At 39.6% G+C, this 26982-nt stretch overlaps 1 protein-coding gene across 2 annotated transcripts in view; it reads right to left on the bottom strand.

The window, feature by feature from the left end:
* Nucleotides 1-264: 264 nt before the first annotated feature.
* The window catches only part of rgs17 (regulator of G protein signaling 17), a 29208-nt gene continuing 2490 nt past the window's right edge, over nt 265-26982 (bottom strand). Inside the window, exons 2-7 of one of the 2 annotated variants that reach the window (XM_040001105.1) lie at nt 25168-25250; nt 24867-25075; nt 20650-20780; nt 13670-13744; nt 13352-13583; nt 265-11851 (exon numbers count right to left, since the gene is read on the bottom strand). In XM_040001105.1, coding sequence (XP_039857039.1) covers nt 11663-11851; nt 13352-13583; nt 13670-13744; nt 20650-20780; nt 24867-24869 — 630 coding nt within the window. In that variant the 5' untranslated portion in view covers nt 24870-25075; nt 25168-25250 and the 3' untranslated portion in view covers nt 265-11662. Of the gene's footprint in view, nt 11852-13351; nt 13584-13669; nt 13745-20649; nt 20781-24866; nt 25251-25478; nt 26853-26982 lie in introns of those variants that run through there. The other variant, XM_040001104.1, reaches the window with a different exon arrangement.

The raw sequence follows: 26982 nt of genomic DNA, 5'->3' as shown, positions 1-26982 counted from the left end.
GTTTTTAAGTTAAGAGTAGCCTGCAAAGAAACATAACACAACATAGGATTAAACAGCCCTTAAATCTGAATAAAAGACTTATTTGGCCATTTTTATTTATTAAGGTTTTAAAATGTACAGCACCATGTAAAAGTGCTGACCAGCAGGTTCTCCAAGCTTTCTGGAGGTCTTTCTTTGGTCATTGGCTGCTTTTTCACTGTTTTTCAGTTCTGTCCTTTTACCTGATCATTTTCAGATGAATGTTTTTTTTTGGTTTTTTGGGGGTTTTTTCTGCTGCACCACCTAATACTGACCTATGAGTCATTCAAGCACAAAAAAGTAATCTACTTCAAGAGCTGAATCAGTGACATCTTAGCAAAGAACTAATTTTAATTTCTGTGTAGCCACTTTGTTACCAGCAACCACTGCAAAAGCATGTAATTTGTTCCCATTTCTTTTGTTGAATAAATTTTTTTTTTTAAATTATGGTCAATTTTATGGACATAATTTAGTACTTGTGAACCAACAAGGTGATTGACTAAGAGCTATTAGCTGAAAAGCCTTTGCAGGGTGTGCAGCGTGTCCTTGAAAGAAACTGAGGAAGCTGTCCAAGTGGGGGATAAAAGAAGAAGTATCAGACCTAAAAAGAAAAAAAAAAAATGCAAGAAAATGACCAGTATCTGAAAGCCGTGTCCTTAAGCAAAATACAAGAAATCTAGCAAAGACTTGGCAGAGGATCTGAGAGGTGAATCTGGCCTTTTAGCTGATCCATCTGGCTTAAAATCATACCTGGACAGAAAAAACACAGTGGAACAATATCAGTCATAGATTGGTCTCCTCAGAACCCAGACCTCAACATTATTGAAGCAATTTGCAATAATTTCTTACAGAGGATGTAACAAAAGGTAGCCAACATCCAAAGAAAAGCTTTGAATGTTCTTCAAGAGGCCTTAAGAACTATTCCTGAAGACCACTTGAAGAAATTACGAGACAGATGACCTGAGAGAGTTCACGCTGTGTTAAACAATAAAAGTAGTCAAACCCATTATAGACTTTCAAACTCATTAGGATTGCACAAACTGTGTTTTTGCCTTATATCGTGCATTTCCATATACGTTGCATGTTTCAACAAACAATGTTTCACCCATTTCCCCAGAAAAATATAAAGAAATAAGTGGTGGCCTAAAACTTTTGCACAATTTCCTATGTGGACAGATTACAGTCTGGATTTTAAAATTGTTCCTTTTTTCCTGATTGATCCTGGAAAACTATTTGTATTGTTGTACCAGACAAGTGAAAACTGGCCAGCTTCAGGTATAAAGATGAAGGAACAGGCTTAAAAAAAATCTACAAAAGGGAGTTCATCCATGAATCCCTACACAAAATTGGCTGTACACCTGCTTGATAGTTACTTAAGATATTTAACTCTGGATTAAAATGATAAATTGATGAAATAAGAGACTGAATTTAGTCCTTGCCACCCCGTAAATGCCCCACCTCTCTCCCTCCTACAGCTGAGTCGGGAAACCACACCCTGCTGCCATAATTAATAAAAGGGAAATTACAATAAAAATGCATCGACTTGCCGCTCACTTCATCTTGTACCCTGATCCTACCATCCAAATGTCACAGCAGAAATCAAGGCACAGACCAGGGAACTTTTATCCAATCTTCTATTGTCCAGTTTTGATAACTCAATCGTAGCCTCAGATCACTCGTCAGCGGTGCCCACTGCGGACTTCTGCTGCAGCCCATCTGCTTGAAGGTTCAACGAGATGCTTTTGTGCATACCTTGGTTGGAAGGAGAGTCTATTTGAGTTACAGCCGCCTTCCTATCATCACCCTGACCTCTGGTCCACACAAATGCTGCTCACTGGATATTTCTTTTGTTTCAGACCTTGTCTCTCACACAATCAATTTGGAGTCCCTTAAATCAGAGTCACCATTTCCCACACCTTCAAAGAAAAACACAGTCACATTTGGCAAAAATCTATTAAGTATTTATTGTAAGTTGTTACATTTAGATTTCTTTCTCTAGCAGCACGATTTAAATTACAGATATTCAAGGGCAGTTACCATAAGTTGGAGTTTTCTTTTAATGCAAGATGTCATTGTGTAAACAAAGACAGAGACAGAACCGTAGATCAAAGTGTACCAAGACTGAGCACCGTGTAAACATGATGCTTAAAGGCTGATGAACAACATTTTTTTGTGTCTTTTCAGATTAAAAAGAAAAACAATGACAGAAAAAACTTCTGACTGGAATAAATTAACAGCAACAGTAAAGATAAAATTAAAAATAATAGCAAGCTTCTTTTGTGAGTGAGTTGTACAATTTTACTGGGAGCTGACCTGGTTGCTTGCAGTTCACATCAGTCACATCTCAAAAGGTTCAGTGCCCGTTATATTATGGTTTTGTTGGTTACATGTTGGGTAGCTGGATTACATGTGAATGATTCAGAAGTGACACAAACCCACAACAGCAACATGAAAAGAAAGCTCATGAAATGTGTTTCATCAGGATCTTTTTATATTCCAACAATTCTTTTCACCCCGTTCCACTAAAGTGGAAGGTAGATTATTATTTTGGCACATTTCATCCACCACAGAGACATACTCATTCTGTACTTAGTTGGACATTTGCAGTTCGAGTTTCCCTCTTTTTATTTATTTAATTGAATTCCACAAAGCTCTATATTTTCTTAGGCTGTTTATTCGTAAAGAAACTGTGTGACGTTCAGCAAATATGCTTATTTTCTTTTCTTGATGAGAGTAAAACAGGGACTGCAAGTATGAAACTGGAGCCTGCTGCTATTACAAAAGAAGAAAAGAATGGTTTTATGTGAGGTTTATTTCTAGCTTATGGTTCAGTCACTCTAGAGGAAAAATTAACATGGCAAAAATAAAACGAAACCAATGGTCTCCTGGTGAATACACTGAATATTTTGCAATTGGTTGGAGACTGATTGCAAGTGGTTGCAGCACCCACTTTCAAGTATGAGGCAATTTTACAGGTTGCCTATTGGGGAGCGGCCTCTCATCCACCAGGCAACCCATTTCACCTGCAGAAAACATGGCATAAAGCAAGACGCGAGGGCATTGAAAATAAAGAAATACCAGCAGTCAACTCAGGCTGACTAGAGTCACTCTGGTTTGCAAATAAATTGGCATCTAATTTATAAATACACGCAGACGGTACCAAAACGGCACACAGTTGCAATAATTTTGGTCATGCCTCAGTCTCCAACCCCGTTTTTCCCTAGTGTGACTGCAGCATTAATAACCTCAGGTCAGGCTTGCAGTTTCTTCCCATCTTCCCAAATAAATCTCACCAAAAAAAGTACACAAGTATATATCATCCGTTTTCCTTTTGACACTCCTCCCTGCAATTTTCTTTAAACCTAGTTTGTTTGTTTTTAAACTGGATGCAAATATTTTGTCTGTCTTGTTCTATCATGCAAAAAAAATGCCAGTACAAGCATGACTGAATATCTCTCACAAAGTCTAAACTCCCTAATACGTTTTAATTTTCTCTCTTTCTTGGACTACAGATTTAAATCACTGTGTGACACACGACTTGAGTCCCTCCAGTGCTATTTTACAACATGAGGTTGGGTTTAAACTAGAAGATATAAAAGTCTTTACATGCTACAGTTAAGAACTGACAATCAGTTTCCTCTGATAAATTTCAAAGTCATACATACAAGCAGTCATCTTGAAGACTGGAGACAGTGAGATGCTTTCTATTGTCTTAAGACTTCACCCTTAAACTGGCTACTATTCTCATCTCTGCATTTCAATTCTGAAAAGGGAGGTCACATCTGTTTAGTGCGGCAGGATGAGGCTCCAAATTAAATATACATCTCACCCCAGACCACCTTCTGGACCATTAGTGACCACAAAGATTAAATTTCACCTGTCAAAATAAAGCAATCAGGATCTCGCTCAAGAGACGTGTCAAGCAACCAGTGAAAAACAGCGAAAAGTTGAGCCTGACTCTGGATTAAAAAGCACCGTCCTGGTAAATCTCTCTTCAAATCATGCATGTGGAAATAACTGACCATATCTGTTAATACAAAGATGTTCATTTAATCATTCGGGTAATTCATGAGACACTCAAAACAAGAATTAAGTACCCATAACCATCAATATTATAGTCAAACATACTAGAAGAAAAATATGAACCTCTCAAAAGAGTTTCTCATATTTTTAATTGTCTGCATACTGCAGTACTTGAATACATACTCATACAGTATCGTTTATAGCAAATAACTGAATTATTTCATTTATTTAGCACAAAGCATGCTGAATAGAAAAAAATGTCACTTTTCTGATCGCCTAAAGTGACGGTAAAATTCTTTTTTTCATTTTCACCTGCAGATAATTTCTCGATGACCGTGATCTATCTACAAAGGCATGACATAAAGCAAGAGGCTTAGGCATCTAAATCAATAAAGAGAGAAGTGATTGCCTAAAACTGTTGAGAACCAACTTCGAGCAGTACCCGCACGGACAAAATCTCTTTCCGAGAGTAGCACAAACACCTCCGGAAGAGGTACAAAACAGACAATATGAAGGAGGAATTAAACATCAGTGCAATTTTTTGCTGTAAAATTGGCCCGTCTCTCCACTAACGGCTAATAACAGAGTTGTATATGTGATGTCACAAAGAGAGAAAGCGTAAGCCTGACAGGGGGAGAGTGAGACAGACAAGAAAACAAGATCTTGAGGTCTGTTGTGAAGCATAAAGAGGCACCAAATCCAACTGAGGGAACACACAAAACCGACATCAATTGATAAACCTTTCTTTAGCCATGATGCACTGTGGAAAGAAGGAAAACACACACACACACACGCACACACAAACACCATCAACCATCCTACTGTCACTTCCATTTCAGTTCAGGAGCTAAATTTTCCTGACGAAAAAAAAAAAAAAATTAAAAGAAAAATTTAGATCTGAATCAAACCTCAACTGAACATTAAAAGTGGCTCATTAGAGCTGAATAAATGGTCCCGTAAGTAACTTATAACTGACTAGTCTATCGTTTTGCCTTAGTGGAGTGTTTAACAAACACAAAGCCCACTTCTGCTCCACATCGATGCTACTGTATAAACACAGTGATAGTCTGACTGGATGTGGCTACAAAAAGAACAGTAAGTTGAAGAATAGAAAAATAAGTTGCTGTTGCCACAGTGCTGCACTCATTTCATCATATAATTCACAACATTCGTGGAGAGTCTACTGACAAACAACAAAGATAATCACAATAAAATATGGAATACTTCATGGTGAGCGGGTTTTATTTGAATGGTTAGAGTGAATTACTGCGACTTGCGTGTGGACAGTGCACACTTCAAAGGCAGATACTGTCATTGACTCGGCTAGCTTGTTTCCATGTTTGCGCCAGCTCCAAAGCCCTTATAAAGTGAGACTATGTAACTTTTGATTGAGTCAATAACACGGTCTCACTCTTAGAGATAAAACAATTATATTCATAAGCAGTAAAACAAACTCTTTCCACTCAGTATACTCAAAGTTTGGATGTAACTAAGACTCCTGTCACACAGGCGTAGAGACCAGTTGGAGACCACTTGGCAACCATCAGTCACAGTGGAAAAAGGAGCAGTTTCAAACCAGGTGTGAGAGGATTCTGGATGTTGCTTGCCATCTCTGAAACTGATAGCAAAGTAGTATACGATGAGTAGATTGCTACAGTTGCCCTAAGTTTGCATGACACTGACTTGTCTGCATTTGCCGACTACTCGCCAGGAGGTTTTAAAACTGTAAAGAGTGCAACACCTTCATAGTAAAAGCTGCACCTTTTGAAACGTGTTGCTTCAGCCATAGACCGTATACAACACAGATGTAGCTCCCAAAGCCAAAAATTAACCCAATGCAAAAGAGTCTTGAAAGACATACAGGCCTATAGAAGTCTACAGGAGCAAACATTTCTTTCCTGACCTAGGTGAACACTTTCGTGATGAGTTTATGGGTTCAGTCGCTCATTTTAATTTAGTTTGAATAAGAAATAAGAATTTTTTGTAAATCTTGTACTATGCTTAAAAAAAAAAAAAAAAAAAAAAAAAAAGGATGATTATCCATGGTATACTTACTGGCTGAGGACTTGTACAATCACAAGTCGCTGGTCATTAATCATAGCCACATTTTTTTAAACCATGACAGCAATGGTAAAAATCTCAAAGCTTCAAAGAGGACTTCAGAAAACTATGGGTGATGTCATGGTAACTACGTCCAATTTTTTAAATAAGGTCTATTTCAGCAGTAAGGTTTTTTTTAAGGCGAACAGTCTTCAGTTTGCCTCACACTTTTTCAAGTTTTAGTACTACAGTAGTTCTCCAGCAACTGCTAACCAATTGATCAGAGTTTTTTTTTCTACAGCGATCAGTTTGCCAAGCGTTCACCGAGCAGTCTTTAGGCCTCTGTGACAAAGTGGCTAATGTTAGCTATTGCTAACGAACTTGCTGTGCGACTGACATTACTGAGTGTGTTTGCTAACTCTATGACTTGTGCTACTTCTAAACAATATTTTGTTTTAACCCTGAAGTTGTAGTAGGCAGAAATATGGATTTAAAAAAAAAAAAAAAAAAAAAAAGGGGGGGGGGGGGGGGGGACAAAACAATTACAGAATAAAAAAAAGAAAAAAAGAAAAAAAGAAAAATCATCCCTCCTCCTGCCACTCTCCCCTCTCTCTTTCAAGCCCCACTAACAGGTCGAGCATAGGAATATGGTTGTATGTCACTCCCCTTCTGGTTTCACATTCCCCAACGTTAGTCTCTGGCTTAGCCCATTGTACCACCTTATCCGCTGTTCTTCATCCTCGTCTTGTACTACTCACCCAATCTGGTCAGAAGTGGGAGAAGTTTGCCTTTAAGTCTTTTTGTAGTAGCACTTTGATATAGTTTCCGGTTGCTGTTTAGTTGAGTAGTCGAGTAGATTTTAATTCATTAGAGTTTAGTTAAAGCACTAAAGGAAAGCTCTCCCGTGTGTGATTTGGTCTGTAAGGACCTGTAGTTGATCAAAATTCTTTATCACAGGCATCACAAGCCCAGAGGAGATGCAGGAGTGAAGTTCCTTCTCAGATCATAAAAACTATGGATATATTTTTCTCTTTAAACACTTACTGCTGTTTAAACACCTGCCTACCCCTACTTTGGCAACAAAAGGCTTTTCCTACCAAAAGTTACATAGTCTTAGGCTTTAAAAATGATAAGGACAAATCCTTGGTGGTCCCCTGTTTACCCCACTGTCTAATAACATGCTACTGTCAGGGTAACATGTTTGTCACAGAAAGTCATGATTTGGTTGATCTTTAAATAAATAAAATTTATTCCTTCAGTCAGGTAATACTGCACAGGGTCAGCTACAAGTCTTGTAGCCTGAGTAATGACAGTTTTATGACAGTCAAGTTGAATTCCAGTCATCTAGTTTACCAAGACTCCAGCACACAGCCACATAATGTCAGACAACACATTTATTTGTTTTCATCAAGGTTTCTTGTTTTGTTTTGTTTTTTATCATCACGAAGGCATATACTATTTACTCTGTATATTACTTGTTTTGTATGTATGTATATGTATAAACAAAAATAAGTGTACATTTTTGCTGAATAAGAAGAATATCAGCAAAGGGCAATGTAAACCATGGTCCATCTAAAACAGGTGAAAGGTGCATTAGCTCACCCTTTCCCAACTCACCCACAGTAACAGATTTGCATAGGCAAAAATGGGATTAGCCCTTAGACAGTGGATTCCTGAATTCTTTATAGAGATGCAAAATCTAGTTCAGCTCAACACAAGTTCAAAACAAACACACATACAAACAAACAAACAGAAATATGTTGACTAGGCCAAACTCTCTTTAACCCCTCTGGTCATATACATAGTCATTTTCTGTGCACATTTTTGTTTACAGTGTTAGGCTTCAAGTAGATCTAAAAACAACTTTTACATTGACAACTAGATGTGAAATAAATTAACCAACATGAGAGGTAGTGAAAAGCCTACAGAGACGTTTGTTTTCTTTTTTATACAAAGAAAAAAAAAAAAACATGTCAGTAAGGCCAAAGCTTCGCAAACCTCCTCCATCCCGTTAGGACACTTCAGCTCTAGCTCGCAACCTTTAATATTTTTCTTTATATATTTTTTAGTCAATAAAACCACAGCCACATTTTAAAGACCCTCTCACTTGGAATCCATGGAAATTTAAAGACAAAAATCTAAACTTAGCGATGACAACTATATCACTTCACATCATCGTCATTGCTTGCAAAATCCACATTTAAAACGCAGGTATTAAAAATAAACAACTGTGTACTTCTCCCCGCTGTGTAAAAGTCACAATAAATTACGAGGAATGGACGCGAGCAGAAAACCTGGGTTTCTACCGTGTCTGTCCTCCTTGTAAAACGCTCCCAGTTTTAAACTCCAGCTTGCCCGTTAGCCCTGGGCAGAGACTCGCGCCAGCTTCAAACCTGCTGGCTGTTAGCTTCCCACAGTTACGAGTATTTAATAAGGTACACACATCTCACAATTTATAAATGTAAACTTGTTTTGATTGCACCATGATTTCAATATCTGGTTGTTGGTGAAACATTCTCATGTTACTTATATAGACTCTGAAAAAAACCTGCAAAAAAAACAAGGAAATGTACTTATAGTGTGCAGGAGAGGGATGTGTCTGCATGAGAGCTTTATGAGTGAGTTAAAAAGTTCCAGAGTTGTCCAAATACAAATGTCTAAAATGCTTCCACTTTGTGAAAAGGTAAAACTGTTCCAAGGAGTGAGAGTGAAAGCTGATCCTGCGGTATCAGAATTTGTAAATTACTCTGTATTCCTCTGTTTCTGATCAACTGGGCGCATGCATGCAGAACTCTTCATTAAAGCAGCCAAGCAATATCAGTTCAAGCCCTTATGGATATTCACATAGCCTGAATGTGAGTACTATATTGCCAAAGGTTAAACAAGAGTATATTTTTAATAAGGAACACTGAAAAACTGTGGCGTGGTTATTAGTTTCAACCTGTCTTCCTGACCATTATTCACAGCAGACAGCTTTTGTACTACTGTGACATCCTGTCTGTTTCTTTTGTTGAAATAAGTCTGGAGGAAACATCAAAATCCCAGGCTCCTGCAAAGGATTTTTTTTTGTATTCATTCATTTCCTTATTTAGTTTCTCCAACAAAACCTGAAGTTGCAGTTTAGAAACAGTGGCAACAAACAAAAACTTTATATCCTGAAAGGTGTTTATTAATTAACTTTCCGACAAGTGAGACAGAGCCTCAAATTGACATCCAATTGCATTTCAAAGGCCTGCTAGGCGTCGTGCACCATCCGCTCTTATAATTAATCTAGACCAAGCTTGGCACATGAATGTTAGGTAGTTAAAGGAGCCAGAAACATGGATGCCGACATTAATCAGTGAGGAGTGGCACCGTTTCATTGACACTCTAAGATGTGGCACTACTCACCCAACCAAGCCAGGAGGTCAGCTACCTATCCAGTGCTGAATACACTCAGAGGCTCAGTTAATTACAAAAAAAAAAAAAAAAAAAAAAAAAAAAGAAAAAGCATACACAGCACTCATGCACTGTCTATTGTACATCCACATGTTCATGTAGATGCACATGTTCATGTTCAAATGTTTACATCATTAAAAAAAAATCATATCATATATTAAAAATGTTAATGGGACGTTTGGCACAACCGCTTAAACTCTCCTCTTTTTCTCTGGTAAATGTGTCGCTGTACCATAAACACACGGCCGTTACTGTAGCATGCTGTCAAAGTCTGATTAGAAAAACAAACCAGAGTGTGCGCGAGGGCTGGCAGTGGAGTAGAAAATTAGCATGGCTAGCACAAGCATGCTAACTGCTTGACTACAGCATGCTGAAACCTAGACGGCTAGTTGAAAAGGCGAGTGTGTAGCATGACTATGCAAGCTTCTTTTACTAGCCCCGTGTGCAAGCGTTGTTATTACCAACCCTCTTCACTAGCTGTGGTATGAAGAAACAAGCGTCTTGAACAGGCAGTAGCTAACTGAAGGACCACCACACGGCAGAAGGACCAAGGCTCCACAGCCTAGCGACCAGTACTGACGTCATCACGGCATCTCTGACATCGTGTTTGGGACCTGGTTCGGCGTAACTGCTTATAACAGGCATCCAATCTCCGGTTTTTAGCCACAACTAAACCCTCACAGACAAAAGCCAGGGTTTGATAACCTTTTACATTACACCCGCAATTTCTGCTACTGTTCTTAAAGCAGAAGCGGCTTTCCATAATGCTCAAAAATTCACTGTAAAACACTACAAGGTAAGCCCTCTTTTTCTGCTCAAGAATTAAAAAATGTAGATGATTATTTATTTGGATTCAATGTACTTTTTCGTCTGTTTGTTTTTCTCCAGCTGTGTTTTTTCCCCTAGACTGGGCACCTGTGCTTGTCAGGCCTTGATGGTCTGAACTGGAGGGAGGAGGAGGAGGGAGGGAAACGAGGGTAAAAAAAAAAAAAAAAAAGGGAGGTAGGGATTGGTGGACAAACTGTGGTTGCTTTCCAGAAAACCTGCAGCAGCACTTGTGCTGCCTTTTCCTGCATGTAAAGGCATTGTGATTTTCTCAGTGGAGAGATTTTTTTGTCTAAAGTTCATGAGTAATAATAATAGATGTAGCTGCCCAACCACAATTCTAGCCCTTACTTCTCCCAGTTAACGAATCCTAAAGAAGAAAAGTGCTTGGATGGACGGATGGATTGGATGGACAGGTGGATAAATGGTAGGTGCTGCACGTGCTGCAGACACCTTCAAATCTCCTCAATAAAAATACTGCAGTAAGCCTAAAGATGTCAGAAGTTTACTTTTTCCCATCACTGGACACAGACAGCCAAACAGAGATACAGTCCTCCCCGCCCCCCTTAAATACCTCTTAATATTCAAAAACAGTTGCAGTCCGCGGCTTATATCATCAAGCGATCATAGTGAGAGAGAGTTGCATGCAGAGCCAGTGTGTCTACTGGTTAAAAGGGCAAGAAATGCCCTAAATCCCACCGACAGATAGATGTCATGTTTGGACAGTGAAGGAATGAAGAGCAAAATTAAATGAAAGACATCTGAGGAATGGGACAGACTTGGAAAAACTAAAAAGTTGTTAAAAAATAATGAGTAAAGACAGAGAATATCACTAAGTAAGGGTAAAAAGCATGAGGTCTAAAATATTACAGTACAGGAACAGTGGGCTTGTCCTTTTTGTCTCTCTCTCTCGCACTCTGTTCCCACCTCCTAAGGAGTCTTTGTCCACAGTTAACCAACAGCGGGCCACTAGGTTGGCCATCTCAACTGATAGCTGATACGTGGGTTGGCCAGTCAACCATAACGAAAAGCACAAATTGCTAGCAAAACAATCACTGGCCAGCATTAATGGTCTAAAACTGACCAATAACCACCAGCAAAGGCTGACCCACCTTCAGCGGAGAACTGGATATAAATTGCTTAAAAAATATAAATAAAAAAAAAACTAACAACCAGCTATCTTGGATGTCACTCGGCCATTTCAACCAAAAAAGAGGGAGAGATTTTTCCAAACCCGACTTCTGGCACCATAGTAGTATTTGAAGTTTAAGTAGTAGTCTTGTTGGCGTTTGATGGCGATGATGGAGGCTGGAGGGGACTAGGTGTCGAGGCAGGTGCGCCTCCTGCTGGCCAGGAGGTCTCTGTAAACAGAGGAGTTGAGGAAACGGGGGAAGGAGTCCCGGTGCATCAGGGTGTAGATCTGGAGTTGGGCCTCCTCGTACATCAGGTTGCTCGGCTCCGCCAGGCTCTGGTTTATTCCTTCTCTGACCCGTGAGTCCAGACTCACCTCGGGTAAGGAGAACAAAATTAAGTAGAAGTGATGATCTGTAGTTTGTTGGGACAGGAAATGTGCTAAGGACTTCAACTTCTGCATTGAATCATGCACCACCCCAGAAAGGTAACCATAATGTTGCGACAGACTGCAACCACTACAATCAGTCTGGTTGGTAGAAATAACATAAACAACATACAGAGTCGTGTTAAATTGTAGCATTTACATCAAACAAAAATGAAGTAGAGATACAAACACAACAACCAGCATGCTGCTAGCAGGTTTTTAAATGACAACGATTAAAGTTCAGTTTTTTCACTCAAGATTAAGAAAATGCAAAGACCCCTGTTAAATAAAGTTACTGTATAAAGACCAATCATGCTTCTGAGTGTAGTCATACCACAAAGGGCCTTTCTGAGGCATTACAAACCTACCAATTTGAGTAAACGTAAAGTCAGTAAGCAAATAAGCACAAATAACCTGATTAAGCAGAACATCAAATCCAATGATAGATACGGACGTCACCAGAATGGATTCAGTACATTTTAATACCACAACTCTAAAAAATGTGATGGTACTTGTTTTGTTTTTTGGTACCATCAGTACCGTAGCCATGACATGGATTAGTTACTCATCTGCAATAGTCTCGTTTTTTGTTTTTGTTTCTTTTCGCCCCCCACACAGCACTGCTGCAGACAGGGTAGTACACAGCCCCGCCCCTCACTAGCAGCTGAACAGATGAACAGCAGCACAACAAATGTGACAAGGCACCTTAAAGACTAACACCCCAGTCTTTATGAAGAATTTTCTGTTGTCATCAGCGTAACTGGTAACATTAGTTGTCTGTTAAGCTATGAAGCAGACAGGAAATGAAGCAGACAAAAGTCTGCAACTAGAAGCTGTGGCACCCTACCTTACCAACTCTGATCACCAAGGAAATATGGTGCCAAGTCACCAGAAACCACAGGAAATAAACAGATGAGTACATTTGCACGAACCAGTAATGATCTAATCCTTTTTTTTTTTTTTTTTTTTTAAATAAAAAAATGGTTATTTTTGTCATTTTTTCCTAACTGGCATCAGAAATAGTATCTTTCAGGGTACTGGTGCCCAGTTTAAAATTTTAGTAATGTGAAACTGTTTACAGTTTTAGTTCAGTGACTTCTCATGGCCACATTTTCAAATTAGTGATGAACCCTACACGAAGTCTAGCTATGGCTGATGGGAAATAAAGTAGTAGCTAAATGGAAAATTTATCTTGGGAATAGTAAAGTGGTCACACTTATTCCTGATAGCGACATGCATTCCTTGGAAATTGCCCTAACACAACTAGTGGAACGAGAAGAAAAGGAAAGCATCGGCAGTTTCATTAGGATTAATTACTGGAGACTACCAAAGCAATCCATACATGAGTTTCATAAATCAGGACTAAAGATGACCCTGAGGAAACCTGTTTGCCGTTTAGTGCAAAGTCTTGATTTAAAGTGTTTCGGTTGCGTTCCTGTGGTGGCTCACCTCTTTGGGTGATAATATGGACACATAATCTTCATATATGATCCTGGCCTTCTCATCAACCGCTGTGGGATCCGTCTCCTTTTTCAGCTCTTCACAGGCCAACCAGAAAAGCAGGTTGTCCTCGCTGTACTCAGAACGCAGGAACTGCCTGAAAACCTCCCGGCCCTCCAGCGAGCGCAGCATCATCTCAAAGCTCCGTGCCCACGACAACACCTCCTCTAGGCTAGGGCGTCTACAGTAAGAAAAAAAGAGAAAAAAGACACACTTGTGTTAGATTGATGGAGGCACACAAACGGGAGAATAGATAGTTGAACTCACTGTTCTTCAGTAGCTTCAATACTGTCCATCTTGGTGCAGGTCTGCCGTTCACTCCTCTCCATTCTGTCTTCATTCCTGGATCAAAGGAAGAAAGTATTATACTTGCCAAAATAAAAGCCTCAATATATGTCTATTAAAATGGGCATGTTTCTTTAATATTTATGTATACACTTAGAGTTGTAACATTAAATTGACTGTGATAAACATGTCAGTGTTTCTCTACTCCTGGATGGATTGGAGAAGGGAAAATCAATAATTCATGAATAATTTGTCATTTACATAATTTATGTGCCCTTTAATGGAGCAGAGGAGACACGTGAAGCTAACACAACATTACCTAAGTTGACTGCAAGTTATTAGATTACTGTTACTGTAATAAAAGCTTCCCAATAGGAACTAATCATCTGCTCCTGATAGCCGGGAAGCTAGTCTTACAATAGCAAAAAAAAAAAAAAAAATGATAACATTGTTTATTCAGGTCAAACTTCTCTAATATTATAATTAAAAGTGTTCATAGGGATCATTATGCTTAAAAAATGATTTCACTTTCACCAGCATGCTACAGAACAACAACAAAACTAAACTGAGACTGCAGGAAGGAAAGGCTCAGGTTGTGAGCCTTTCTCCTCCTTTTTTGGCTTTTCCCTTTAGGGGTCACCATAGCAGATCATCTGCCTCCATCTTCCTCTGTCCCACCAGCACCTCCTTCACTACATCCATGAATCTTTTCTGTAGTGCTCCTCCAACCAAGAAACTCCATCTTCAAAATCCTTTGTTCAGTCTATCCACCTAACTAAAGCACTGCTTCACTTCTTCCGCATTCTCTTCTTTACATCCAACCAACTTGATTTCTCCTCTCATAAAGGATCTTAAGAGCTAGCCAACGACATAAGTGTAGGAGACGCTGGAGTCAAATTTACTCGATCAGCTACATAGAGCCAGATTTATTTGTAATCCTCTGTCTATTGTTCCATGGGTACACCAGCTGTCAAATAAACCAAAGCGCAGTGCTAAACCTGGGAATTGCTTCATAATGCACAGCATCAGGAGGCAAATAAATGGCAGCTAGAGGCTTATATCAATTATATCTAAACTGACAGCATGCTCCAGTAACTGTCAGCAAGCACAGCCGCTTTGGGTTAATAAACACTTGATATATTTTCGTGTCCCAGCATCTCACACTGTCTAAACCGTCCTTCTCAGTACAGCCCCAACCTTCACTCTCTACACATATCGTTTAAAATAGCAAAGAGCTACAAACAGTGCTGTATGAAAAGTGTATCTGCATGAGTCTGAAACTATTAAAAAGGAAACGGTTATGTGGGCTGTGCTTACTGTATGCCTTACTGTTCAGCGGTTGGGTAGACTTTCCTGCAGGCCTACATTTAAGTAAATTTGCACTGTGCAGTAGCACTGTGCAGAGGAGTGTAGATAAGAGAGATATGTGGTATAAATTTAGGAGCAGGACTTAGTAATAGCAGATAAAAAATTAAATAAATAAAAAAAAAAAAAAAAAAAAAAAAGATTACCCCACCGGTCAGGACTCATGGACAAAAAGGCAGTAACACATTTAAAGATATCTCGTGTGTCAACTGAAATTTCTGCTTTCCAGTTTTATACCATGAAGTCGCAAATGCATAACAGTGGCTTGGCAGACATTTTCTACTTCCTGCTTCTCACTAAGACACCACCTTGATAAAACCTGATAAAATGAAAGCAGCTCTGCTCTCTCAGCTGTTAATTTGTACTCTGTTAAAACAATAAAGCATCAGTTAAGGTCTTTATGCAAACACTCACGGTAGCCTCTGTGTCTATCGTAGCTCAGTCACACTTGCTGAGTCCACAATGCAACACACACTGAGCTGTCTATTTTTGTCCACACCATGGAGGATCTTTCCTTCCTCTTGCAGTCTCTTGTCAAAGTCCCCATTGTGCAGAAGTAATGGGCTAAGCTAGCCTCAGCCCCCTGGCGCCCTCACAATACTGCTAAATATACAGACTGTTCCTCACAGCTGTTTTGCATGTGATGTGTGGTTGGAAATAGAAGGCACCCCTACCAGAATAGGGCCTTGTGTGAGGGTGGATGAGGAGGGGTTAAAGGGTAAGAGGTTGGGAGAAAATAAAAAGAAGATTAATACTTTCATACACCCCGATCCTCTAAAACGGCACAAGAGACTTCACAAACTCACACACGCCTCTACTTCTCGACTTGGCACGACTGCAAAAAAAGTGACACAGAGAGCAATATGTGCTTTACAAGCAGCTCGTATACAACTCTCAGCAGTGTCACACAGGCTGGACTAACGATCCCCGCCGGCCTCGACACTAAAATAAATAAACATATAGGGTTCTGAGGACAAATTTCCAGGCTCATTCTGGAGATCTGATATGAGCGTCTGACTGAAAAACACACAGTAGAGTCACAGTCCACAGGCTGCCACCACTTCAGATGAAGTGGTGTGAAAAAAGCAGCACATTCACCATTCACTGCCTGAAAACAATGTTTCATTCACTCTCCTCTCGCAGCAAGACTGGAGCCACAGCAAAGCAGCTATAGGAGCTGCGTACCAGCACCTGGCTTTGGTGCCTTGCTCGTGGGCAACATGGTACAGGAGGTTTTATTCTCTAAGGTGAAATCTGTATGTGACAGGATACGGACTATTTTCTTTTTGGTTGTGTTGGATTCTGATCCTTCAATCTGGGACAAATGCACATCATCACTGTTTTTTAAACTTAATGTTTAAAATAAATAAATAATAATAAAGAAAAAAAAAAAATCACCAACCTTTACCAAAGTTGACCTTTTTTTAATTTTACAATCACACAACACTAAAAATTTCACATTTTGGGAGAGAGATTTTTAGCCTTTTTGCATTTTTTTTTTTTTGTCAAGCCACTGACTAATACTTCCAGCTCTAATATTAATTATAGCTGAGCCACAATTGACCTGAACTTTTGAAACTGATACTCGGCTGAACTCAGCGACGCCCGGGAAACTCTGCTGGTTCCCCGAAATATCAAAACATATTTTTAACCTGTCTGTTTGTGCTCAGATTTTGGTGTAAGACATAGACAATTTAGAAATGGTGACAGATGACAGGTCCGAGCTTTAAAAAAATGCTCTCTAGCATTTATGTAAAGTCAAAATAATAGTTCTACTCTACTCTTCTACTCTCAACAAGAAAACAAACACACAAATCCCCAAATCTTGAGGTGTTTCTTCAGAGTTCATCGTGCACTTTGACGTAGCAGTCACAGCTTTCCTTCATTCCCCTGAAGCTAAAACAGTGAAAACTGTGTCAGTGTCCTGGCTATCCTTGTGTGTAACATCTGCACTGCTTTGTTAAAAATAATACAAATGAGTTTCGTTTATGACTCATCTCCTTTTAACGGCGAGACAGAATGTCAACCAGAAACCCAGAAAACCAAACACATTTCATAAAAGCTCTGAACCGATTTGCATATCATTGAATATATGATCCTCTACAACCCACCATCGTGGGCAAGACCAAGGAGCTGTCAACGGACCTCAGGGACAAGATTACAGACCAGAACACGGCTGGAATGATCTACAAGACTATCAGAAAGAAACTTGGCGAGAAGGGGTCAACTGCTTGTGTCATTATTATTATTAAATTTCCCACTCGTGGGATTAATAAAGGTATCTTATCTTATCCTTCATGTAAGATCTTGCCTTATGGGTATGGATGATCATGAGGAAGTAGATCAGCCCAAAACTACATGGGAGTAGCTTGTTAATGATCTGAAGGCAGTAAGCAACACCACTGATAACACACTATGCCGTAATGGACTGAAATCTCGCAGTGCCTGTAAGGTCTCCCTGCTCGAGAAGGCACATATACAGGCCCATCTTAAGGTGGCCAGTGAATGAAATGATTCAGAACAGGCTTGGGGGAAAGTGTTGTAGTCATATAAAACCAAAATTGAGCTTTTTGGCATCAACTTGTTTGGAGGAACAAAAATTCTGAGTAAACAACATCATCTCTACAGTCGAGCACGGAGGCGGAAACATTTGGATTAGGGGCTGTTTGTGTGCCAAGGGTACAGAATGACCTCATCGCATTGAGGGGCCAATAGACAGGTGCACGTCCAGGATGCAAATCTCCCATTCCATCAAATCACTAAGAACCTCTTTTCGATTAAGATCTAGTGACTGTGGAGGCCATTTGAGAAAAGTGAACTTTGAGTTTTGTAGAACGGTGCGTTATCCTGCTGGAAACAGCCATGATGGGTTCACTGTGTTCAGTTGGTAACAAGAGGAACAAAATACATTAAGATGTCCCCACCATAGAACCACCAGCAGCAGCCTCCCTGTGAATCCGTGATACAAGATCGGATGGTTGCATGCCTTCATTTATGCCAAATTCTGACCTTGCCATCTGAACGTTACAGCAGAAATCAAGACGGAGCATTTTTCTTCCAATTTTGTAGTCTCAATTTCTTTTTCTCAGCGGTAGCCTGATCTTCTGCTGCTGCAGCTCATTTGCTTCAATGTTTAACATGTTGTGCGTTAAGAGATGCTCTTCTGCATATTTTGGTTGTAAAAAGTGGCTATTGGATTTAGTTTTTTACCGCCTATCAGCTCAATGTGGTCTGCCCATTATTCTCTAACCTCTAGTATTTTCACCCAGAGAAATGAGTTCTGTGGGATCAGTAAATCAGCAGTTTATGAAATACTCAGACCAGCCTGTCTGTCAGCAACCATGACTGTTCAAAGCCCCTTAAATCACCTTTCTTCCCCATTCTGATGCTCTGTTTGAACTTCAGCAGGTCATCCAGACCATGTCTAAATGCACTGTGCTTTTGAAAGGTGATTAGCTGATTAAAATCATCATTTTTTTTAGGAAAAAAGATTCATGGACAGCATTGCTCTGCGGTCTCCCAGCACAGGGAGGACTCTGTTCACTGAGTGACAGAGTAGCAAGCTGCCGCAGTCAGTCTGCAGCCGTACACGGTATAAGAGAAAAGAAAAAACTAAAAAGCAATCTGCTTCCAGTAATCCTCGTATATCTATATGTAGCACCACTGTTATCTTTAAGTTGTGCATATGGTGATTTTGCATGACAATGTTGTGTAGTGAATCAGAAACAGCCTGTTGCAGCTGATTACAACTCTGGAGCTCAAAATAACTCAGCAAAGCCAAAGATAGTTTAGGGGTGGCTGCCTGGTGATGAATTAAGTGGACAGCCTGTCTGCAACTAAAGACACTGAAATGCATTAAATTCCAAAAGCTTGGTTTGCATGCTTGTCTAAACCTGCTAATCTTTATTCCCGAGGGCTTAGGTAACCAATGATGGACAATTTACACCATGTCAGCACTGGTGAGACACAATAATGAGACATTAAAAAATAAATAAAAAAATAAATAAACTAAAAAAATAAAATAACTAAAAAGAAAGAAAATTCAAGGAATAAATGTACATTTATTTTCCGTTTTTGCTGGTCAGTCCCCGGTTTTGTGTTGCCATTAAAAATCATAATTCATTCAGCTGAGGTAAAACTCAGTATCAGTGCAACATCACAGATTGGGCAACGGGATTAAGGGCAGGACAACTGTTTATTATTTCAGGTACCAGGGCTGCATTTTAATCTCTTAAGGCTCACACTATTAAAAATGTCTACACTGTTCAAAATAACAGCACAACACAAAAATGAAGAAACCATTAAGAAAAATAAATAATTTGTCAACTAGCTGCCTAATCACACGATGCTAAAATGCTGTTTGCATTATTGTATGATCAATTCAGACACTGGTTTTGTTCAGTGGTTCCTTTGGGCCTCTTTTGCAAAGGATAAAATCAGATACTGCTAATCTAAAGCAAAACAGACTGCAGTTATTTATTCTGCTTGTCTGTGCTGCCAACTTATTGCTATGCAACTTTAACTGGCAATAACGGATTTTTTGGCCTCTTCAGGGCTGCAGAGGAACAACAATGACATAACCACCAGACAGCATGACATTGTCAGCACAAAGGTGTTTATTCTAATCATTTATTTAGAGCTACTTAATGAATAACGTTCTTTGTTTCAGTTCTATGTTGGTCTCCACCTGCCATTTTAGCTAATAAATGCTACCAGCTAGTACCTAACTTGCTTTTTGGTGTTAGTCAGGAAGTATAGGTGCTCAATCACTGCAAGTGACACATTTTGCTTTGTTTTCACAGTTCAATTTAATAAACTGCTAAAAAAACAACAACCAACAAACAGCTGTGTGAGTAGTTATGGTTAGCATGAGATTATGACTTATTTTCCAAAAACATGTTGTGTGAGCGACCTTTACTGGGTGTTTCTGAAGTGAAACCTCAACATCCTTGACCTTTGATCGCAAAAATGTAACCAGTTCATCCTCAGGTCTTTGGCCTAGTTTTGGTTGTGGCTGCACAGCCCTGGTTTTATTATACACAATGACATAGGTTCAAAGTTAGCTGTTGTGGCTAAAGATATCCTGCAACATTACAGCCACAATGAACCGCGTGCGCCGATGAACCAATGGGAGTCCAGCGTGAGTTGCCATGCCAATTGTTTCAACAGTGGGGGAAAAAACAAAACCAAATAATGGAAGTAAAATGTGCAAAACAAACATGTTTACAAACTCTACCCTCTGGCGGTCATCACGGCCGAGCAGTAGAAACAAACAGCCGTGTGGGCTGTTTCTGCGGGCATCGTCTTTGCACCGTTTACATGCATCAAACTTGATGGCTGATTCAAGTTTACCAGGCCCATGTCACGCACTGTGGTTTGCAATTAACTGATAAGGTTGCTAAAAAGCACATGGTGCGCAGGAAACTTTTGTGCAAAAACGTGAAAAATATTCTCTCAAGGCACCCCTGAGATACTGCACTCACGTGAAGGATGGACAAACAAACAGAATACAACACTGGTGCTGCTTAAAAACTAATAAAGTATAGCATAATATTAGCACGGACTAGTTTTGTTAGTACAGCTTTGCATTTTCTTACCAGAGACACTTGCAGCAGCCACACCAGCAGAGGCAGCAGGTGTTGGGTCGGGGCTGTCCAGGGGCCTGGGGTGGGGCCTCAATATGAGCCGCCTGCCTTTTTCTCATCTCCACTCCACTCACACTTTGGGGCTTCATTGTAAAGAGGACGAGAACGTGCAGTTAAACATCTTATACCTTCAGATGTTACAGTAGATGAGGAAACAAAACAGAAACTGTGCGACAGGTGAATTTATGTGCAGGGGAGAGAGGAAGAGCACTCAGGCAGGACAGTACAGGAACTTCCCTTCTTCGTAGGTTGCGAGAGTTTCTGGCACTGAGCCAAGTCTTTCACTCACCTTTGACAGAAATTACAAATTAATTTTAACCAACACAGAAAAACAGGATCTGCGTGTCACAAACACAGACAAGCAGGCACAAATTCATGAGAATTCATACCAACTCACTCAGGTTTTGTACATCCGTTATGTGCAATGATGCATGATGCATGACGTCAACCTAAAGAGTTATTGCGATCTTTTGCTTTGAAATGACAATAATGTACGATACCGTTACAGGTTTCTCTCCTGCTAATTCCTTCATGTTTGATTCCTCGCACATGCTGGACCAAAAACTTCTTGATCCACGACAGCTACAGTTTGACAGGCTCCAGCCTAAAACACTCACACTGGTGCTCAAGTATCCTGGGAGCACCAACGCCATTTAAAGACGTTATCGTATCAGGAACATAAATGTCCAGATGATTCGATGATGCCATTTGCTGTGCAACAAACCAACGATATCCTAGAACAACAACACGTGTAGTGTTTGCCTGCACTCTCCTTGTTGCTTCAAACTGATTTTCACTCACTATTAAAGATTCTGAAGACTAAAAAGCAAAACCCCCTCTGTCAGGTCTTGGATATTCAGACAAAAGGTCATTCAAAGTGTAAAGCAAAGCTACGCCCATTGTATTATTAGCATAGTCTAACATAAATAACATTTGGTGTTATTGTATCTCACTGGGGAAAAACACCTTGCAGTAATGAAATTGCTGATCAATCATTGCCTCAATCGATGTGATGAATCAGGAGTCAATGAAAAAAATCTTAGAGGTATTCTGTGTTTGTTTTATCAAACTGTCTAACACCAGAAGGAAACTGAGAAACCAAGTCCAATATTGCTCTAAAGGTGCACAGGGAGAAATCAGTTGTCATAATTTTGTAAAACATCCGTCAGCCACTTCAAAAATCACTATAATTGGATATTCAGTAAGCACAGCGCAGTGTTCACTGATTGAATTGGAAACTTTTGCAAGGGTTTTGTGGGCTATTTCTTTGCCGCTGCAGCTACAGCTACAGCTACAGCTACTTTAAGCGATGCCTAAAAATAGCCATGAGAAACAAAAATGTGCAGCTAGCAATTTTGTAGTCACACTCTGTTCTCCTTTAATTAAAGCCATCTTGGAGAGTGCTTTCCTCTCAGTAACAGCGGAATAAAAATATGGTGGCTACCTCTCTGTGACTGAATGAAAAAGAAATATTAATAATGAAATAAAATAAATAAATCGGTGGTTGCTCAGAGATTGCACTGAATTCTTCTGCTGTGGAAGACTGACTGCAAGTAGTTGCAGTGACCAGTGCAATACTGTCAACTTCACCTCATGCACAGGTCTCCAAAGAATTCCTGTCCAACTTGGACTGACTGCAATCATTCTTAGAAAGATTGGCAGAAGTTTCTGTTTCAAATCTGTGAGGTTTTGAATTTAAATTTCTGTGGATGCAGAATTGGAGGAATAAAATCACTTTTACCAGTAGCAGCGACGGAAATTTATCTGGTGTGTCTCATCAGTTTTGCATAGGCAAACGAAAGCATGCGAATACTGGAAAAATGTTAGCAGTTATTCTTACAGTCATGATTTCTTTACTAATGTGCCACAACATGGGGAAAAAATTAATGAATAAAAAAAGTACAAATACATGGGGATTGCCATGAGTCTACAAAATTACACTATAGACTAGTCAGTGGGCTCCTCCATGTCTCTTCTGAACATATCTGATTTGCCAGTAAGATATTCCAGAGGAAAATTGCAGCTCTTTAATAGGAATTATGCAAATTTTGGGGTTAGAGGTGTTTATTTTTAGACAGTTTTTAAGGACTCTTTTGTGAGAAGGCCATTCTCAAATTCCATTATCTAGAAAAGTACCTAAACTTATTCCTTCAAAATTCTTTGGGTAAATATCTTGTACTACGGCTCTATACACACAGACTTTCAGGGGTGTAGCTCATGTTAACACAGAATGATGAATCTGGAGGTGTGTAGAAACCACAGCTTTGCAGATAGAGGACTGACATTTTGTTCGCATCTTCTCATATTCATTGCACATAACTTTCTTTAAAACAGTCTAAAATGAGGAGAATGGTTTCACAGATAAAACCTGGATATGGTGAGAAAAAAAAAATTCATCCTACCCTAGTGTGATACCCCAGGTATGACTGACGCCATGTACGAAATCCAAATCAACTTGTTTAGAAACAAGAAGTTTCCCTTATTATATCTAAAACTTCACCTACTCTTATGACCCTTATGCTATTTATCATGTTTACTTGGTGAGCTTATTATACTGGGAAAACCCTTACCTCACAGTGCCATAAGCTTTAACCGTAACGTAAAGCTCAGCTGCAAACATATACAACTAGAAATGCTAGAAAGATCAGCCACGAGGATGTCAAAACTTTAGCTTTAAAGTTTTATGCATTTACTTAGCTGGGAGGGTCTAATCAAATGCAGTATGAGAATTAAAAGTATACTGACTGAAAAAGCACTCCTACCTGTAATGTCATGGTTCAAATTAAAATCTTTTCATAAAAAATGTGAAAATCCAAATTTAAAAAAAAGAAGAAAAATATAACTAATTTTCTTCTTTTTTGTTCCCTCTACTCTACAGACGGATAATTTGCTTCAATGAAGAAACATGGAAGGTACGGCTAAAAAGACAAGCCCGATATGCAAATGCTGTCGTCCGTCCAGCGGAGCAGCCATCGGTTATTTAGCAACTGGGCGGCTACCGTGGAAAAACAGGCTGTTAGACGTAAGCCACAGAGAGGGTATGGCTTTGTTCCAAAGCCAAAGAAGGAGGATGCACTGACATGTCATGCAAATGGGGTGGAAATACTAACACAATAACATCAGAAGGGCAAAGAAAAAAAAACAGATGAAAAAGATAGCTACAAGATCTGTCATACATGCAGTACATTTTTGCAAATACTAAAATAATACCAAAATAGAGGACGCCATATTAACCAAAACAATCATCATCCAAAAGTCCAACTTGACGTTGAAGCTTCCACTCTGCTTCACCATCAGGCAGTTTTTCACGAGAGCGATGCAAATGAAACTAGCGTCCTATTTCACAAATTAGTGCCACATGTAAAACGCCAGAAACATTTGCACCTTGTGCAGACTTTGACCTCGCATCTGCGCAAGCAGCGTTTGCTTTGATGAGGCACTAAGCGCAAAAAGTAAAAGAACAGAATAATGACGTCACCGTGGCACGTAAGTCGCAGCCTGCCTCCATTCTCACTTTGTCGTGGTAGGGAAAATGGTTAATAGCGTTTTCTTTACAAAAAGACAAAAAAAACCAAATAAACCGTTTGTTGAGAAACTGTGTGAGAAAAAGCATCTTACCATTAGTTATCTGAACACAAATTATTTCTAACTCTGAGTTAACAACACCTCGTTTTCAAAGATAAAGAACGTCCTTTCAAGGTGACAGATCATTTTCCATTCGTGGCTAATAACCGACTGATATCAAGCACTATATACAAATAACCAGTGGGTTGCTTTGTTTCACTTCCATGAAGAAAAGACTTTTACTAAGCAACATTTAAATTCATGTCCATTCTGAGAATTACAAATGAAAATCAAAACTTCAACTTTAAAATCGAGAAGTAAAAGCCAGTCACCCTTTGCTGCCGACTCATTATCTTACACGATCTGGCAGATGTTGCTTGGTCCGTCAACCTCCAGGACCACAACTGCAAACTTTGGTTATGAACATGAACATATGACTTTTCATTTTGACCCCTTAATCAAAGCATTTGACTTTATATTTCACACAAATTTGGATCCTCACTGTGACAGTAAACTTGAAGATACGAGTTCAGTTTCTGTAAAATAAATAAATAAAAAACAATCTAAATATATTAATTAAATTACTGGGCAAGCGTGAAACTTACCATGAATTAGTGAGTTCCTAAACACAGGTCAGACAGAGCAGTCATGGCATGAGGTAATAGGTTGCTGGATGCTAGCAGGCTGGTTGACGAAGTGACCGACTGGGGGACTGTCTGAGCGTCTTTCTGACTTGCAGGAGATTTGGGGCAAGGCGAGGAGGTTCTTTTCACCACAGGGCAGAGAGGTTACTGGTATCACCATCCCTGACCAACTGGCACAGAAAGGGACACGAGAGCTGAGATGAAATGCGACCACTTCCTCCCCTCGTTTCCTTACTTCACTCGCTACTTCTGCTTCTCTCACCAACACCTCCTAAGCTTCCTCAGAACTCTGTGAAAGGGTCATTTATGGACTTGAGGGTGTAGGGAGCATTCAAAGTGCAGCATCTGTAAAACACAGAACGTGAACAAAAAGAAAACACCATGAAACACAGAAGTTGACTTTAAGTGAAAATGATCAGTCAGGAGAAATATATCCTGCAACGACAAGAAGACAGAAGCAGATACGAGCAAATGCGACACAGAGCAGAACCTCATTTTCATCCATCTAGATTAGGTGTAGATGCCCAGTTGCCCAGTTTTGGAGTTATAAGTGGTAAAGATATCTACTCTTACTTGTCTACATGTGCTCGATTGGCAAAGATTGCAGCAGAGAAACTAAGCAGCAATGCCCTTTTCTAGAAACTACGATCTGGTTATTCATGTTTCTTGTTGTAGAACTCTTTTCTTTCTACTATCTACACGCACCGGCCAAAATAGGTATGAAACTGCCTAACATTTGAGCTCAGCTCAGCTGAGTTTATATCCTGTCACATCCTGTGTCGTTGCCAGGTGTAGTTCAAAAGAAAAACAGTTGCTGCATAAACCTGTGAACACCGGGACTTTTTCAGTCACCGGGCTTTGATTTCTAAAAAAAGATATTGTGTTTTTATTTTTTTTAATGTAGTGCCCATTGAAGAACCATGAGGAAGGTGCCAATTATTTACATTAAATTCAAGACAAAGGTAGGCATTTCTTCAGCCAAAACCTCCCAAACTGAGCAGCTCACACCAAAGTAGTCTAGATAGATAAGCAGCACTACAGCCATAGGACAATGTAAAAATTTACATTAATTTGGGAATGGACTGTATTTTAATATACAACCACTTAACGAGAGGGGTTAACGATGACAAAGATCTACTGGTTAATGAGGAAGTCGACTATGTGAAAAAGCTAGCATATTCATCTGTATTGAAAACAGACATCAGCTGAAGCTGTACTTTTCCTCTGACGCCTTTGTGCAACAGCTTCCTCTTCTCAGCCACCAACACAGACGCTGATACCATAATACTTTACTTGTGATAAGCTAAAGGATGTGGTTAGAATAAGACCAGTTCAACCAGGAAATGCAGTAAATGGCAAATGATGCTGCGAATGCTTATCTTAAACATTTATGGTGCAAAGCATTAAGCTCACTGGCACTGCAACCCAACACTCAATCAATGTCAAAAGCCATATGCTGGATTTTGGCCCTGAGAGAGGCTGCTGTGTCTCCTAGGTAGCCCTCATGCTCCATGTTCTTCATGCAGGAATTAGTGCTCCAACACCGTGCTTACTCATAACAGCAGCTTAGAGGTGTTCGCACGGTGACCTTAACACTATTGCAAATTATCAGCAGTCTGCAACTTGGAGTGTAAAATTAGCATATACAAAAAAAAGAAGATAAAGATAATATCTAATATTGAAAAGACTTAGCAAACAAACTAAACTAAACATCTTCAGTTACAGTGGGTTAGCAGCCTTATCAGCTCTGATCTACAGTCCCTCACCCACCCTTGCCTATACATGGCTCATTTCCTCCACAGTGATGTCTAGCAAGATAAAGAGCAGCACAAAGAAAATTAAAAAAAAAAAAAAAAAAAAAAAAAAAAAATCGAGGTTCACATGTCACTACCATCCCTCCCATATGACACAACATGCTGTCTCAATACTGCTCTACTGTAAAAGCAACGTGAGGGGAGCATCAACATCCGTTCATGCCAGTTTAAACTGGTTTGAAAACAATAGTTTCCCTTGTATATTAAGAATCTATGACAAATTATTTTGCACGGCAGCTTGTTAAGATCAGGCTTTTTCATTG

The sequence above is a fragment of the Simochromis diagramma genome, unplaced genomic scaffold (genome assembly GCF_900408965.1).
Source record: "Simochromis diagramma unplaced genomic scaffold, fSimDia1.1 OVJJ01000421.1, whole genome shotgun sequence".
In the NCBI taxonomy this organism is placed as follows: Eukaryota; Metazoa; Chordata; class Actinopteri; order Cichliformes; family Cichlidae; genus Simochromis; species Simochromis diagramma.
This window is presented reverse-complemented; position numbering and strand designations above follow the sequence as displayed.